At 44.6% G+C, this 15,313-nt stretch overlaps 1 protein-coding gene across 2 annotated transcripts in view; it reads left to right on the top strand.

Moving 5' to 3' along the window:
* Positions 1-12,095, top strand: part of LOC146358886 (cysteine-rich venom protein DIS2-like) — a 50,809-nt gene extending 38,714 nt beyond the window's left edge. For both annotated transcript variants that reach the window (XM_084822595.1, XM_084822586.1), the window contains exons 4-8: positions 1,114-1,204; positions 1,752-1,897; positions 3,907-4,001; positions 10,602-10,690; positions 11,376-12,095. In XM_084822595.1, the coding sequence (XP_084678721.1) occupies positions 1,114-1,204; positions 1,752-1,897; positions 3,907-4,001; positions 10,602-10,690; positions 11,376-11,503 (549 nt within the window). In that variant the 3' untranslated portion in view covers positions 11,504-12,095. The remainder of the gene's footprint in view (positions 1-1,113; positions 1,205-1,751; positions 1,898-3,906; positions 4,002-10,601; positions 10,691-11,375) is intronic.
* Positions 12,096-15,313: the final 3,218 nt, after the last annotated feature.

Below are 15,313 nucleotides of genomic sequence, written 5' to 3'. Positions count from 1 at the left end.
AGGCGGTGGCAGCTCCTGTGCTCACCCTCAGCTGCTGCTGGGAGGTGCTGGGGAGAGAGGGGGGGTGTCAGAGGGGGTGGCTTGCATGCTGCGCACTGGCTGCTGTGGGGAGGGGAGGGGGGAGGGCTGCGATGGCCAAGGAGGAAGAGGGAGCAGCAGCAGCCTGCGCGGGGCCCTTCTAGGGAGGGGCCTTGGCAGAGGCCCCACGGATGCTGGACCTCCGCTGTCCTGCCTCACTGTTTCCTAGGGCGCTGCTAGGTTTAGCTGTCTTTGCCAAGGCTGTTTGCGATACCAGCCTCTTGTGCCCCCCTTGAGGATCCAGGATTTGACCACACTGGCCAATGACAATCAGTCACACTAAGGAAGAGGGCAGCTCCACCAGTAACAGCCAGAGGCCCTTTGGGATGCCCTCCTGTGACAGGCAGGAAGCTGCACCAATCGCTGTCGGTGGTTTCGGCATCTATAGGAGTTCCTCCACCGCCAGCATCACAACGTCTCTCAGCGCAGTACCATTTACTTTGCTTATTTATGTGTTACATTTATATCCTACCTTTCCGTGAGAATATGCCTGAAGTGACAATTTACGGATGGAAGAAGCTGTCATGCACAAGTCAGACCACTGGCTCGTCTAACTCAGTCCTGACTGGCGGCTCCTAGGCAGGAGTCTCTCCCTGCCCACCTGGCGAAGCCATGGATTGAACCGGGGGCCTTTGGCATGCAAAGCTTGCTCTCTACCACTGAGTTATATCAATTAATTGGCCTCATGCCTTGAGCTGCAAACCAGTAATGGCTCTGTCATGACCCACCAAATTATACTATAGCTTTGATTTGTTTATAGCTTCATAACCCATGATTTGAAGTTGGCTTCTTTCAAACCACAGTTAAAATTAATTACAGTTTGTTGGATTTGAATGAAATAACATGCTGTGGTTAATAAAAAAACAGAAGTGAAAACTTCTGATCTCCTCATGGCTACGCTAGAGGAGGAGAGAGTAGGGAGGAGAGCGTTATGAACCTGAGGATTGCTGTTTATCACGACGCCTCTTTTATCATGATGTCTGAAGGGGCCCAATGTAATACTTGTTTGTTTTCTTTTTGTTTTGCTTTGCTAAGACATGGAGTGAGAAAGCCAAAGAGAGTGCTGAAAAATGGGCTTTAAAATGTATAGCAAAAACCGGTCCCAGTGCAGAGCGAACTGTGGATGGTAAGTGACATGAAGAGATTAGGGCTGTTTCATACATTATGTAGCAAAACCTGGGTCAGTAGCCAGATAGATTAGGAGGTTGTTGGGGGTGGGCGTGTTGAGTAGAAAAATGGCCCAAGGGCAAAAGTTGACATGGCCTAACCCTCTCATGCATCTGCTAAAACTGGAGGTTTGATTGGCTTCTTTCCATTAATATAAAATATCTTCTGAGAGGATGTAACATCTAGTTTGGCCTTAACTCATTGAGAAAGTAACCAGCTTCCTGTGATCTGCCCAGTGACTACAAAGACTTTGGGATGATTGAGAAGACTGTGGTATTCCACACTTATTTTTTCAGTTTTATTAAAATTGCATATTTTTACGGTATTTAATCAAATATGTAACTATCCTGTAAACATATTAAGCTATGTCCATTCTGGTGGAAATTCATGGGTCAATTTAGTGACCCAAATTATTGGGTAAATTTTAGTGGTTAATTTTCATGAAGCTGTACTAAGTGATTTGGAGTATGCACTCTTAGACACAACTCTCTTTTTTCTTATTGCAGGTATCACCTGTACTGACAATATATTGCAATCGTCTTATTCTGCCTCCTGGTCAGAGGTAATCCAAGTGTGGCAGAGAAAAAGATCTAACTTTGAGTATGGTGTTGGGGCAATTGACCCCCAAAAGGACATTTATAGTTACACCCAGGTATGAATAGGAAGTATGTAGCATGTAGTACAATATTTTAAGAATAAAATGAATAAATTATGGAAATAATGTACAGAATACTTGCTCTTTTGACACTATTTAAGTGACTCTTCTATTAGCTTATGTGTATGAAGCGTTGTAATGTATATTCATCCTAAGGCAGCACAGCAGTTGCTTAATAATATGACCATCAAAATCCTTAGCAAGAGCTAAATAATGTAGCTGAAAAATATAAAAAAATGTATTTCTCCTTCGCTTTCCTGAAATAGTTTCAAGACCTTGCTAACTTTTTTGATGATCATGTTATTAAGCGGCTGCTTACCTAGGCTGAACATACTTTTAAGTTGCATGGATGGATTTATTTAGCCTGCTAATAAAATAAAATAAAAATTATCTAGGGTTTAGGCCAAGGGTTGTTCTAGGCCACTGATGAAGACTGATGTCAAAATGTGTTTGGTCTATTGTGGTATAGCTTTTAGGTTTTATATACTCAGGTGTTAATATTTTATATTGATTTAAGTATCATTGTTACATTTGTATTTATTTGCATTAAACTATGTTGTTTGGAGATATACCCTTCTCTTTAACGTTGGCTTTTGTGGACAATATATATATTGATAAGGACTATTTTTGCTTTGTTATTTTGCTGAATTAGACTTCCCCACCTGCCTTTTCTGCTTCAGAGCAGGAAAAGCCGGCAGGTGGAGGGGTTTTGCAGTTTGGTCCTCTGCATCCAAGGTTTTCCATGTGCCTTGGCCGTGCAGTTGCCAAACAACCCCCATCCCTCCTCTCAGGTCTGGAGCTGGGGAGGTTCTAGGGATGGCGGAGAATTTCTCCACGAATCTCGGGGAGGCCGAATGCCAACGCATTTGGCCCCCGAAATTGGCGGTGAAATTCTCTGCCCCCCCGCCCCCCCAGGGCTGGGACTTACCTCCCTCGAATGTCCCTCTCAGCAGCGGGTCCCGGCGGCGGTTGGGCGGGGGTGGCGGCCGGACTTCCGACCGGCTGCCGCCACCGCCATTACAAAGTAAAGTTAAAAACACACACACACACACGTGATAGGCTATGTAATGATTTACGTAGCCTATCACGGCTGACTTTGGAAATCTAGCCGTGATAGGCTACGTAAATCGTTACGTAGCCTATCACGTGTGTGTGTGTGTGTTTTTAACTTTACTTTTGTATTTCGCAGCCGGGGAGACGGGGCGCTTCTCCCCGGCCTGAATTTCGGCCGGGCGAGGCGGGGCGCCTCCCCCCCAGCCTGAACTTCGGGGGGAGAACCAAAGCGCCTCCCCCCCACCGCGAAGCAAGCTGCAGGACCAGGTAAGGGACTTTTGTCCATCCCTAGGAGGTTCACTGCATAACTGCCAGGCAATTGCCACTTACTTTTGTAGCTTCAAAGTTGGGAAGAAAGCTGGTCTCTCGGCATGCTTACCAGAGGTTGGTGCTTATGTGTGTTCTGTCGAGTGTGATGAGCGAATTTGTCAAAGCCTGACTATCTGGATAATAGGGATGGGGCAGATTTCCACCACAGCTAGATTCAGACCGGTTCCACAGGTTCTGGCTACTGTGGAAGCATTTCCAAAACAGATCTGAGAATGCATTGTTTTCTGGGCTTACTCCAGAAATAGCTCCAGAAATGTAACATAGCTGAGGATGTTCCACTTCACAATTCCAGAGGCATCTCAGAGAAGTTGCCTATCTCCCAGCATGTCAGAAGCCTCACAGCATATGAGGCAAATAACACAAAGTATGAATGTGAGCAGCACAAATACCACAGAGGTTCACTTGCTGGGAAGCAAGGATTGTCACATGGAATGCACAAAACAGACCAGGATTTTGCACAAAATCTTCAATATATGGGTCATGAAGAATCTTGCTTCCCTAAGGCTGACTGAACTAGACATATGTAATTTTGCTTAAATAATTTACCTTTCTATGATTGTCTATTACAAGGACTTGGACTCTGTGCTAAAAATAATTTTAATGTGTTACTCTTATGTCCATAGCTCATTTGGTATAAATCACACCAGGTTGGATGTGCACTTGCCTACTGCCCACAAAATGCCTTCCCTTTCTTGTTTGTCTGCCATTACTGCCCTGCGTAAGTATCCTTCTGAAAAGCATATTCTTCTTACGTACATGTTCTCAAGGTTATGTACATGTTCTACATGTTCACAATGACCACAGACATGGTGAGAGAACAGCCTGGTTGCAGGAGAAACCAGGAGGTTCTCTACACGAGTGATTTATTTCATGTTCGTGATTTGTCACTCATGGAAGTTTGCAAGGCCTTTACATGACGTTGTCAACCTCCAGGACGTCTCCTGTGTTTTCCCCCCTTTATCCCACTTTCAAAAAAATTAGAGATAAGCTTAATAAATGCTTAATGGCACCATACTGGCAGTGTGAAATGCTGCTGTAGCACTATAAGTCAGCCACTACATGGTGCTGTTTCACTGAACATATACAGCATTGCTGAAAAGGGCAGTTTTCAATTCCAAGTCATGTGTTCACCATCTAAAGGAGCCCATCGTAAGCCTGGAAAGACTACAGAAGAAGAAAGTCCCAGTAAGGATGCAGGATTTTTGCTTAATATAGAGAAGCCCTTGGTGAAAGGGGCATCTCTAGTATCTTATGCATGCCTAGACTTTTTTTGGGATTCTGTTGTGAAGGCTCTCAGGGCCAAGCTAAACATTCGTTTAATCATTAGATCACAGCTAATCATTAGATCAAAACACTAGATCAAGGCATACAGGCCATCCTCTTCATTCTTTCCTGCCCCCCTCCAGCAACATTTGACCCCACAAACACACCATTACAAACTCTTTGCCCTAGCTAATAAAAGAACTCTCTGCCCAACCTCTCTGAGGGCCAAACTAAACATTCTCCTCAACTCTATTGTTTTTCCAACTCTCCTGCATGGCGCTGATTTGGATTGGGACCATGGCTCTTCGGGAGAGGAGGGTTTAAATTTCCTCCCTCCTGTTTTTGTCCTGAAATTAGATGATTAAGCTGACCTGACTTGTATCACTGAGAGATTTCTGGGGTGAAGTGGGAAGAGATAACTTCTCACAGCTTTGTGTACTCATTCTTTTCAACCTAGGCCCAGCAACAACCTAGGTCCAGTAGGCAGGACAGTGGACTTGCAGTACTCTATTGTGCCAGGTGCCCTGTTTGACCATCACTCAATTTTGAGTCTGTGTAGCTGATGGTGGTCTCACAAGACTAAATTGGGATTCTGTTGGTGGACTGCTCAATCCGCTGTCCACTCATCTCCTGTCTGAGGTGGCTGAGGTGGTCTCTCGGGCTGGTTGTTCTTGAGAGGAGGGAACATCTATGCCTAGTCCCCCTTGTCTGTAGAAGTTCAGGGTTACATAGTTTTCATGACAGTCATAGGTCTGTCCTGTCTCAATTATTATCAGGCTCCACACATCTGGCAGGTTGCACTCTTCACTTGGTCGTTTGTACTGGATGGGATGATGGTGAACTGGAGTCAGGGAACTTGAGGCGGTTTCTTGGCAGACAAACTTGAGGCACTCATAAAGCCCACTGACAGGTATCCCTTTCTTCTCATCCATGTGGGAATAAATGATACCGCCAAGCGGAGCTACAAAGAAATCACGTCAGACTTTGAAGCTTTTGGAAGGAAACTCAAGAACTTTGGGGCCCAGATAGTTTTCTCATCCATCCTTCCAGTAGTTAGAAGAGGGATAGAAAGGGAACGAAAAATACTCTGGGTGAATGACTGGCTACGAAGGTGGTGCCGATGAGAGAGATTTGGATTCTGGGACCACGGGCTATACTTCCTGGAAGATGGGCTGTTGGCAAGGGACGGGTTGCATCTCACAAAGGATGGGAAGAATGTGTTTGGCCACAGCATGAAGAACTTCATCAGAAGGGCTTTAAACTGAATCCTATGGGGAAGGGAGATGTAATGTTGGGGGTAACAATGGATGTAGGCGCATGCACTGCAACGGAGAGAACAGCTCTGATAGCGCCCAATAATAGTCTTCAGACACATGTAGGAAGAAAGCCAGACTATGAAACACATGGTCTTCGATGTCTATATACTAATGCCCAGAGTATGGGAAACAAACAGAACGAACTTGAACTCTTAATACAGGAGGGAAATTATGACTTGATAGGTATAACTGAGACTTGGTGGGATGACTCTCATGACTGGAATACAGCAATTGAAGGATATAACTTGTTCAAAAAGAACAGGAGGAACAGAAAGGGAGGTGGGGTTGCACTGTATGTGAAAAATACATATTTCTGCACAGAAATACAGGAGGATGAGCTTGGTAGCCCCATCGAGAGCATCTGGATCAAAATAAATGGAGCAAAGAATAAAAGGAACCTGGTGGTCGGAGTCTACTACCGGCCACCCAACCAAGGAGAAGATGAGGATGAAACTTTTGAAAAGCAAATAGCCATGGAAGCATGACGTAGTAGTAATGGGGGACTTCAATTTCCCCGATATTTGTTGGGAGACAAATTCCACAAAACATGGCCCCTCCAGGAAATTCCTGACTTGTGTGGCGGATAACGTCCTCCTACAGAAAGTAGAGGAAGGAACTAGAAGATCGGCTATCCTTGACTTGATCCTAACCAACAGAGATGACATAGTGGATAAAGTAGCAGTTACAGGAACTCTGGGGGAAAGCAACCATGTTGCACTTGAGTTCTTGGTTCTAAGGGATGCAAAAGCCGAGTGTAGTCAAACACGTACCCTGGATTTTAGGAAAGCTGATGTTAATAAACTCAGAACAATGATCAGTAAGGTCCCATGGCAAGCGATGCTAACGAGAAAAGGAGTCCAAGATGGGTGGGAGCTTTTAAAAAATGAAATTCTAAAGGCACAATCACGAACAATTCCAACAAGAAGAAAAGGTGGAAGACAACAGAAGAAGCCAATGTGGCTTCACAAAAAGCTTAGGGATGACCTGAAAACAAAAAAGGACACATATAGGAAGTGGAAAGAAGGCCAAGTAACAAAGGAAGAGTACAGGGATTGCAGGGATGGCGTCAGGAAGGCTAAAGCTGAGAATGAGCTGAGGTTAGCGAGGGATGCTAAAAACAACAAAAAGGCTTTCTTCAGCTACGTGCATAGTAAAAGGCAGAGGAAAGAAATGGTGGTTCAGCTATTAAATAAGGATGGCAAAATGATAACAAATGACAAAGAAAAGGCAGAGGTGCTCAATTCCTACTTTGGCTCAGTCTTCTCCCAAAACAGGGTCAATGACCCCCCTGGCAAAGGCGAAGTGCAGGCTGGAGGGGCAGGATTGCAGCTTGAGATCGATAGGCATATGGTCAAGGAACACCTAATTCCTTTGAATGAGTTCAAATCTCCAGGGCCAGATGAACTGCATCCTAGAGTAATAAAGGAACTGGCAGAACTCTCAGAACCGCTGTCTATTCTCTTTGAGAAATCATGGAGGACGGGTGAAGGGCCAGATGACTGGAGGAGGGCTAATGTTGTCCCTATCTTCAAAAAGGGTAAAAAGGAGAAACCTGGGAACTACAGACCAGTCAGTCTGACATCAATCCCTGGGAAAATTCTGGAGCAGATAATAAAGCAATCCATCTGGAAGCACCTTGAAAACAATGTCGTGATTACTTGAAGCCAACATGGATTTATCAAAAACAAGTCCTGCCAGACAAATCTGATCTCATTTTTGGATCAAGTAACCTTCCTTGTGGACCGTGGGAATGCTGTAGACATCATATACCTCAACTTCAGCAAAGCTTTCAACAAAGTGCCCCATGATATCCTGATGAGCAAACTAGCTCAAAGTGGGCTAGATGAAACAACGATCAGTGGATCCACAGTTGGCTACAGAATCGGACTCAGAGACTGCTTATCAATGGGACCTTCTCAAACTGGGGCGAGGTAATGAGTGGGGTACCGCAGGGCTCAGTCCTGGGCCCAGTGCTCTTCAACATTTTTATTAATGAGTTGGAGGAGGAGGTGCAGGGAATGCTGATCAAATTTGCAGATGACACAACATTGGGCGGGATAGCTAATAACTTGGAAGACAGAAACAAAATTCAAAGTGATCTGGATAGACTGGAGCGCTGGGCAGAAAAGAACAGAATGACATTTAATAGGGATAAATGCCAAGTTCTGCACCTAGGAAAGAGAAACCAAATGCACAGTTACAAGATGGGGGATACATGGCTCAACAACACTACAAGCGAGAAAGATCTTGGAATTGTTGTCGACCACAAGCTGAATATGAGCCAACAATGTGATGTGGCTGCAAAAAAGGCAAATGCTATTTTGGGCTGCATTAATAGAAGCATAGCTTCCAAATCCCGTGGAGTACTAGTTCTCCTCTACTTAGCACTGGTTAGGCCTCATCTGGAGTACTGTGTCCAGTTCTGGGCACCACACTTGAAGAAGGATGCAGACAAACTGGAGCGGGTTCAGAGAAGGGCAACAAAGATGATCAGAGGACTGGAAACAAAGCCCTATGAAGAGAGACTGAAAGAACTGGGCATGTTTAGCCTTGAGAATAGAAGACTGAGGGGAGATATGATAGCACTCTTCAAGTACTTGAAAGGTTGTCACAGAGAAGAAGGCCAGGATCTCTTCTCAATCATCCCTGAGTGCAGGACACGGAATAATGGGCTCAAGTTACAGGAAGCCAGATTCCAGCTGAACATCAGGAAAAACTTCCTGACTGTTAGAGCAATATGACAATGGAACCAATGACCTAGGTGGGCTCTCCCACACTGGAGGCATTCAAGATGATTCTGGACAGCCATCTGTCAGGGATGCTCTGACTTGGATTCCTGCATTGAACAGGGGGTTGGACTCGATGGCCTTGTAGGCCCCTTCCAACCCTACTTTTCTATGATTCTATGATTCTTTATGATGGACTGGTCACTACTTGGTAGGATTTAGGGCAGGGGTGGGCAACACTGTTGAGGCCCCTGCCACCCACAGCTGCCCTCCCCAAATTTACCCGTCCCCTAATACGATATCCATAGTGGCTATAGTGCAATCAAAGGGTCAAATGTAGCTTGTTTGCAAGATAAATTTGACCCTTTAGGTGCTGCAGCTGCTACAGAACAACAAAGAGATTAAATTTAGATTAGAAACAAGTGAAATTTAACCCTTGTAGCACTCTGTGGCACTACAGAGCAGTTTGCTGCCTAATTTTGGTGGCAAAGCAGCTATTTTTCTAGGGGTCTGTGTGTGTGTGTGTGCTTGGGGAGGGGCACCACGCAGCCTGTGCGGCAGCCTGCAGAGTATATCCTGCCAGGGATGTTTGTGGGGGTGGGTGGTGGGTGGGATGTCCCTGGACTTCCTGAAGTCACACCCAGGAGTGACTTCACTCTGCCCTGGGTTACTGGAATTTCTAACCTTTGCAGTGGTGGTGGACTTATTAAAATGGGCCACCTCTGGAATCTGATGGATCCAAAGGAATTCCAACCCATTTTTTTGGAGTTTCTTGTTGTAAGGCTGATAGTCCTGTTGAAGTCCTAGCCTTGACAACACCTCTGGAATAGGTTAAAAGGCTCAGGTAATTGATATGTGATTGGTCCTTTCACTTGTAGGGTTCAATGGGTCTCCTGGTATTATGGGAAGATTGGGGCAATAAAATGACAGGGACAACAGATTAAGTGATGACAGAAATCACTTTACAGAAATCACAGAAATCACTTAAAATGAATCCAGTCAAGCATGTGCTAGACCCTGTTTTAGGGCCTACTCAGTAGTGGTTATGGTGGCAAAGAAATCTTACTTTTCCACCACCATTGCTTCTGTGTCATGTCAGCCAGTGAAACTGCTCTGAGTGGTGACAGGCCTCTTACTTTCTGGCCCTGGGGGAGGACAGAAGGAATCCTCAAAAGTCTGCTGTTACTAGCTTGCAAGATACTTCATGTGTAAAGTCTTACATTAAAGTTCAGAACCCAACACAATTCTCACCCATTTGCATTGGCCAAATTCAGTATGTGGAGCTATTCCCAGCATGGAGAGAGCCGTGCTGTACCTGTCTGGTATGGTGCTGTTAAAGTTGAGGAGCCTGGCAGAAAAAGGAAATGGCAACCCTAATTTGGCACCTCAAACATGGCTGAATACACACAGAGAGATTCAAAAACAGACTTTTAAGGAATAAGCATTCTCTGTGTGGATGGACAAATCTGTCAGTGTTGCTTTCTCCCACATTCAAATCGGTTTACTCTCAAGTTTTTTCTATCCCCTTTATGAAGAAATTTGCAAAGTTTGTTAAGTTCTTATCAAAAATGAACTGAATGAAATTCTCCATCCCTCATGATGAAGGCTCTGGGGGAACAATGATATACAATATCCATACCCCAGCCCTTAGATATTACTGCCCCAACTGCTTTTTTAATGTCCCCCCACATCAAAGACTCCCTGCATGTAATAGACCTTTCTCCCACAAGCTAGTTTTCTATATTCAACTCCCCACCTGAAACCTTAAGTGGTGTAGTCCAAAATCCTAGGACCTCAGTTGATGTAATGGGTAAACTTTGCTAAATTATATACATGAAAATTATTTCCTACAAGTGATGTGTTGCCTTCTTAAAAAATAATTGGAAAGTTTTCATTAGCTTGATCAAAATGATCTAGCTAAGTAAACTATTAAAGTCATTATGCATGGTATATTACTTTCTTTTATGAACTGTACCTTGATGATACATGTATTGCACTGCTCTGTGGTTTCAGGGGAAACATAATAGAAAAGGTGCAATCACCTTATGAAGAAGGTCCACCATGTGAAGACTGCCCTAACAACTGCGAGGATAAACTTTGCAGTAAGTTCTGATGATATGAAGCAATTCCCCCAGATAATAATCTTTCTGTAAGCTATCAGTGATAGATGGGCAGTAAATCTTTCCGGGATATCTTGCAAAGCTAGTTCCCCTTCAGGGAACATCCATGCGATGGGCTATAAGCCATCTAAAGCTATATCTTGATTTGGCCTTGTGAGCTCCCCTGTTAAGGAAAGCCTCTTGAATGGATCTTAATAATCAGGTAGAGCATTGTGAGAAAAAGCATTCCGTAAAGTAGGCCTCTGTAGGTAATAACAACCACCAGCACCTTTAATTGAACCCAGAGCCAGGCCGAAATCCAGTGGAGTTGAGCCATAACTGGATATGGGACCTATGCTTTGCACTGACTGATAAATGGGCCACACTATTCTGTACCAGCAATAGCTTTTGAATTCTTTCAAGGATGGCTCCAAGTGAAACGTGTTTCAGAAATAAGCCTAAGCTTTTCAGGAGACATGAGTGACAATGGCAAGAGTTCCTGCCCTCCAGGGCAGAATGCTCAGAATGAGGCCAACAAATATTTTGGATCAATAAGGCTAAACCAGCCCGATTGCTGCAAGACTGAAATAATACACTGTACAAACCAGAAGGGAGTGTAATAAAGTGTTGTAAAACTGTGTCTTTCTCTCTCACACAACTAACTTGGTTTTCGTTTGATTCCTTTCAGCCAACCCATGCATGTATGTGGATAAGAAGATGGACTGCCCATCTCTGATATCACTGTTCAATTGTGAAGAGCCAGTATTTGGACAAAAATGCCAAGCCACCTGTAAATGCAAAACAGAAATTAAATAATATACAGAGTAGCATCACAAGATTGATCTTGAGATAGCTGCTTTTAACTAAACTGGATGGAAATTTGGCACGTAAAGGAATATCCCCATTTTTTCTTGGTTAGAATTTTATATTTCTAATTACTGTGTAACAAACAGAATATTTCCAAAGTAGTATTATATAAAATGTAGAAGACTTTTCCAAAGGCAGTCAGAACAATATATCAATGCCTATGTCCATTTTATTTTTCCATATATATTATTCTACTTTAGGAAATGTTTTGAACATTTCCAGGCTAAACATTTAAATATTGCAAAGTATTCATAGATTCACACATTCACAAATTCTAACTTCACCTTAGATTTCTTTTCTGCATAAAACAGTAATTGAGATGTATTCTATGCTACATTAATACTAAGTATTCTTTAGTAAGCTGATATTAACTTTATAACTACTTCGAGTTGTGCATGAACCAGATTGTAGTTATTAACATATATTTTTCTCTGCAGTTAAAAGCATAGCACTTCCATTGCTTTTTTTAAAATTAGGAAATAACTTCAAGAAAATTTAATATACTATTTTACATTCATTAAATGTCATCTGTTTGCCTCAGAGCCTTTTGTTGATTGTAAAAGTGCAAGTGCAAAAGGAATACATTCATTCTTAATTCTCTTCCATTTGATAAAAGAGAGCCGTGGTTACAATTCTTCAGTTAGCTAAGGGAATCAGATGCACACTTTCAGTGGATTTACTAAGAGAATAACGAGCACTGGATCCCCAATTAAAAATCCATTGGATTCTTTCATCATACATCCCGATCATAGATTTGCCACACCACTGCCAGTGCATGGTGACTGCATCGGCAAAGTCCAAAGCAGTAAGTGGCTGCCCTAAGGCAGTAGCCCATTGGCTGAGATGGCTGCAGGAGAAAGCAGCAGAGGTAAGGGGTTGAATCGTGCTCCTGGGAGAAGCTGCATTCCTTCTTCAGCAGTAATGTCTTGCTGGAAAGCAAAGTGTTGATTGCAAAATAGCAGAGGCAGCGGAAGAAAACAGACCAGCAGCAGGCAAGCAGAAAAACCTCCTGACCGTTAGAGCAATAGGACAATGGAACCAATTTTCTGGGGAAGTGGTGGGCTCTCCCACACCAGAGGCATTCAAGACGAGGCTGGACAGCCATCTGACAGGGATGCTTTGACTTGGATTCCTGCACTGAGCAGGGGGTTGGACTCGACGGTCTTATAGGCCCCTTCCAACCCTACTATTCTATGATTCTAAGTTAGAACCAGGGGCCTATCATCATGGGTGATTTGCTGCAGATTGGGACTGTCTAGAGGTCCTTTGCGGCAGATGACATCATGGCCAGTTCGCAGCTACTCCTGGGTTTACCTGTGGGAAAGCCACATTTTTGCAGAATACTTTTACTCCATTGTTTTTCTTTAATTTGGCTCCCCTGTGGTTCAGCCTCTGTGCACTCATCCCTCCACTTTAAATTCTGAATTATCTCGACATTCCTAGGGTTGTGTCTTTCACCTGGCTGTGACCTCGGTAACCTAAGTAACTAAAGTAACTCGCCTGTCTTTCCAACACATCAAAGTCCTAGAGCGCTCTTTCGAGCCTTCAGAATCATCCTGCACTTCCTTTTCACCAGTGGGAGTAGTCCGCCTCAGTGATTATGCACTTCTCTGATGTTTGCATTAGTTCGCTTCTCCGATGTTGTGTTAAATCACTTCTCCAATGTTGTGTAAAGTCGCTTCTCTGATGCATAAGAGCTTTATCACAGTAGCAATTTGGCAAGGTCTCAGGATCACAGGATCCTGTCATTGCAAACAGGGAGAAAGTGCCCAGAGAAGGAGAATGTGGTGTGTGTGTGTGGAAGCTATACCTCCATGACAGTTTGCTTGAATGGGGTGAAATGGGGGGTATGCTCTCAGGGGGAGCCTTCAGATGCTGCACTGGAGAATTGGGGATTTTGGCTTCTTCATGGAAAAGTGAGCATTTCCCCCCCTATCCCCCCATTTTCCCCTATTCTCCTTTCTTTTGGCATTAAACAAATGTGCATAAGGCCTTTATCACAGTAGGAATCTACCATGGTCTTGAGATCACAAGAACAGGGAAGCCTGTCATTGTGAGCAGGGAGAAGTGGTCAGAGAAGGAGAAAGGGGGGTTGGAGCTAGAACTCCATGACTGTTTGCTGGAATGGGGCTTATTTGCTCTGGTGGGGTGCTCTCATAGGGACGAGTATCTAGCCTGCCTTTTTAGTGCTGTTTGTAGCCTTCAGAATTGTGAATTAGTTGCTCTCCATTCATAATATTGTAGTAGCAGGGGGGAGCCTGGACAGGGACAGGAAACAAACCTCTCTCATTGGTTCATAGAATCATAGAATAGTAGTTGGTTGAGCAGCATCTGCTGGGTTGATGATGTTCAGTTCTACTCCCCGCACCCAACCCAGAAGGATGTTGCTTTCAAGCACTGTGTGACCCATGAAAAGCGCATTTTTAAGGTAGGGTACACTCGACTTTTCTTGCTTCATGTGTCCCTCATGGACCAAAGCCACTTCCATGAAAATCCGGATAATACTCCACCGCGCTTCTCATTCCGTTGTGAAGATCTCCTGCCCTCCCACCCAGGCCTCTCCTTACCAAGGACAACTCCCTGGCCACAGACAAAGAGCAGCCAGTGTTCTCATGGGGCAGGGATGATTATGCTATGAAAGATATTGCATAGCATTGAGCTGTCCTTTGCAGGCATGAATGCGGGTGCTTACTCTTGAGTGGACATGCACAGAATGTAGCTGTGCTTTTAATGTTTCGTGGGAAAATGTCCAAATTTGTAAGAAGTACTTCTGGCCCTGCCCACTTTGCTTTCTCTGGCCTTGGCCCTGCTCCATGCCCTTAGCCCCACTCCTGATGGCACGTGGCCATCAAAACCCTTCCTACATTGGGATTTGGCCCCCCAGCTGAAAAAGGTCCACCAACCCTGTCAGAGAGGGATATTTATCATGCCTGGCCTCTCCCACGGATTCATGCAGCTGATCGTCGTCTGCTTGTCAGATTGCCCAGAATGGGAGAAGCTCCCTAGCAGGACACAGCCGTTTCATAGTGGAAGTCCCAATATTATAGAATCCTAGGATCACAGAGTTGGAAGGGACCTTGAAGATTGCTTAGTCCAATCCCCAGCTCAATGCAGGCTCTGCTCTACAGGATGCAGCTACAGCATCCCTGATAGATGGCCATCCAGCCTCACTTGAATACCTCCAGTGAAAGAGAACCTCCCACCCCCCAAAGCAACCTGTTCCACTGCTGATCAGCTCTCTCTGTTAGGGAATTTCTCCTAATGTTAAGCTGAAATTTGCTTCCCTGCAATTTCCACCTGTAGGGATGGTGGAGAAATCCTCCATGGACAACAATGAGGCCGGATTCTTTAGAATCCGCCCCTTCCCCGGAGTCCGTGGCGGAATGGACTGCTCCCCCCCGCCACCCCGCAAAGTTCTGTTGGGATGGACCGTACCGGCCGCTGGCCAGGTCCAGGTCCATCCTCTTCAGTCTGCAGCTGTCTGCTGCCAGGCTGCGGAAGCAAATGGCGTCTGGCGTAGCGGATGCCATTTGTGTCCCTGCTCTTTTTGTGATAGGCTACGTAAATATTTACGTAGCCTATCACGGCAAACAGCAGGGATGCAAATAGCGTCTGCTATGCCTGCATTCCTGCTCTTTGCTGTAATAGGCTACGTAAATATTTATGTAGCCTATCACGAAAAGAAAGGAAAAGGAAAGGTTCGTCCTGTGCAAGCACTGGGTCATTACTGACCCCTAGAGGGACATCGCTTATGCTGGT

Source organism: Heloderma suspectum, chromosome 1, assembly GCF_057233095.1.
Source record: "Heloderma suspectum isolate Gila_16-S chromosome 1, 16-S_ref, whole genome shotgun sequence".
In the NCBI taxonomy this organism is placed as follows: Eukaryota; Metazoa; Chordata; class Lepidosauria; order Squamata; family Helodermatidae; genus Heloderma; species Heloderma suspectum.
The sequence above is the reverse complement of the archived record's forward strand: the minus strand, read 5'-3'. Positions and strand labels throughout refer to the sequence as shown.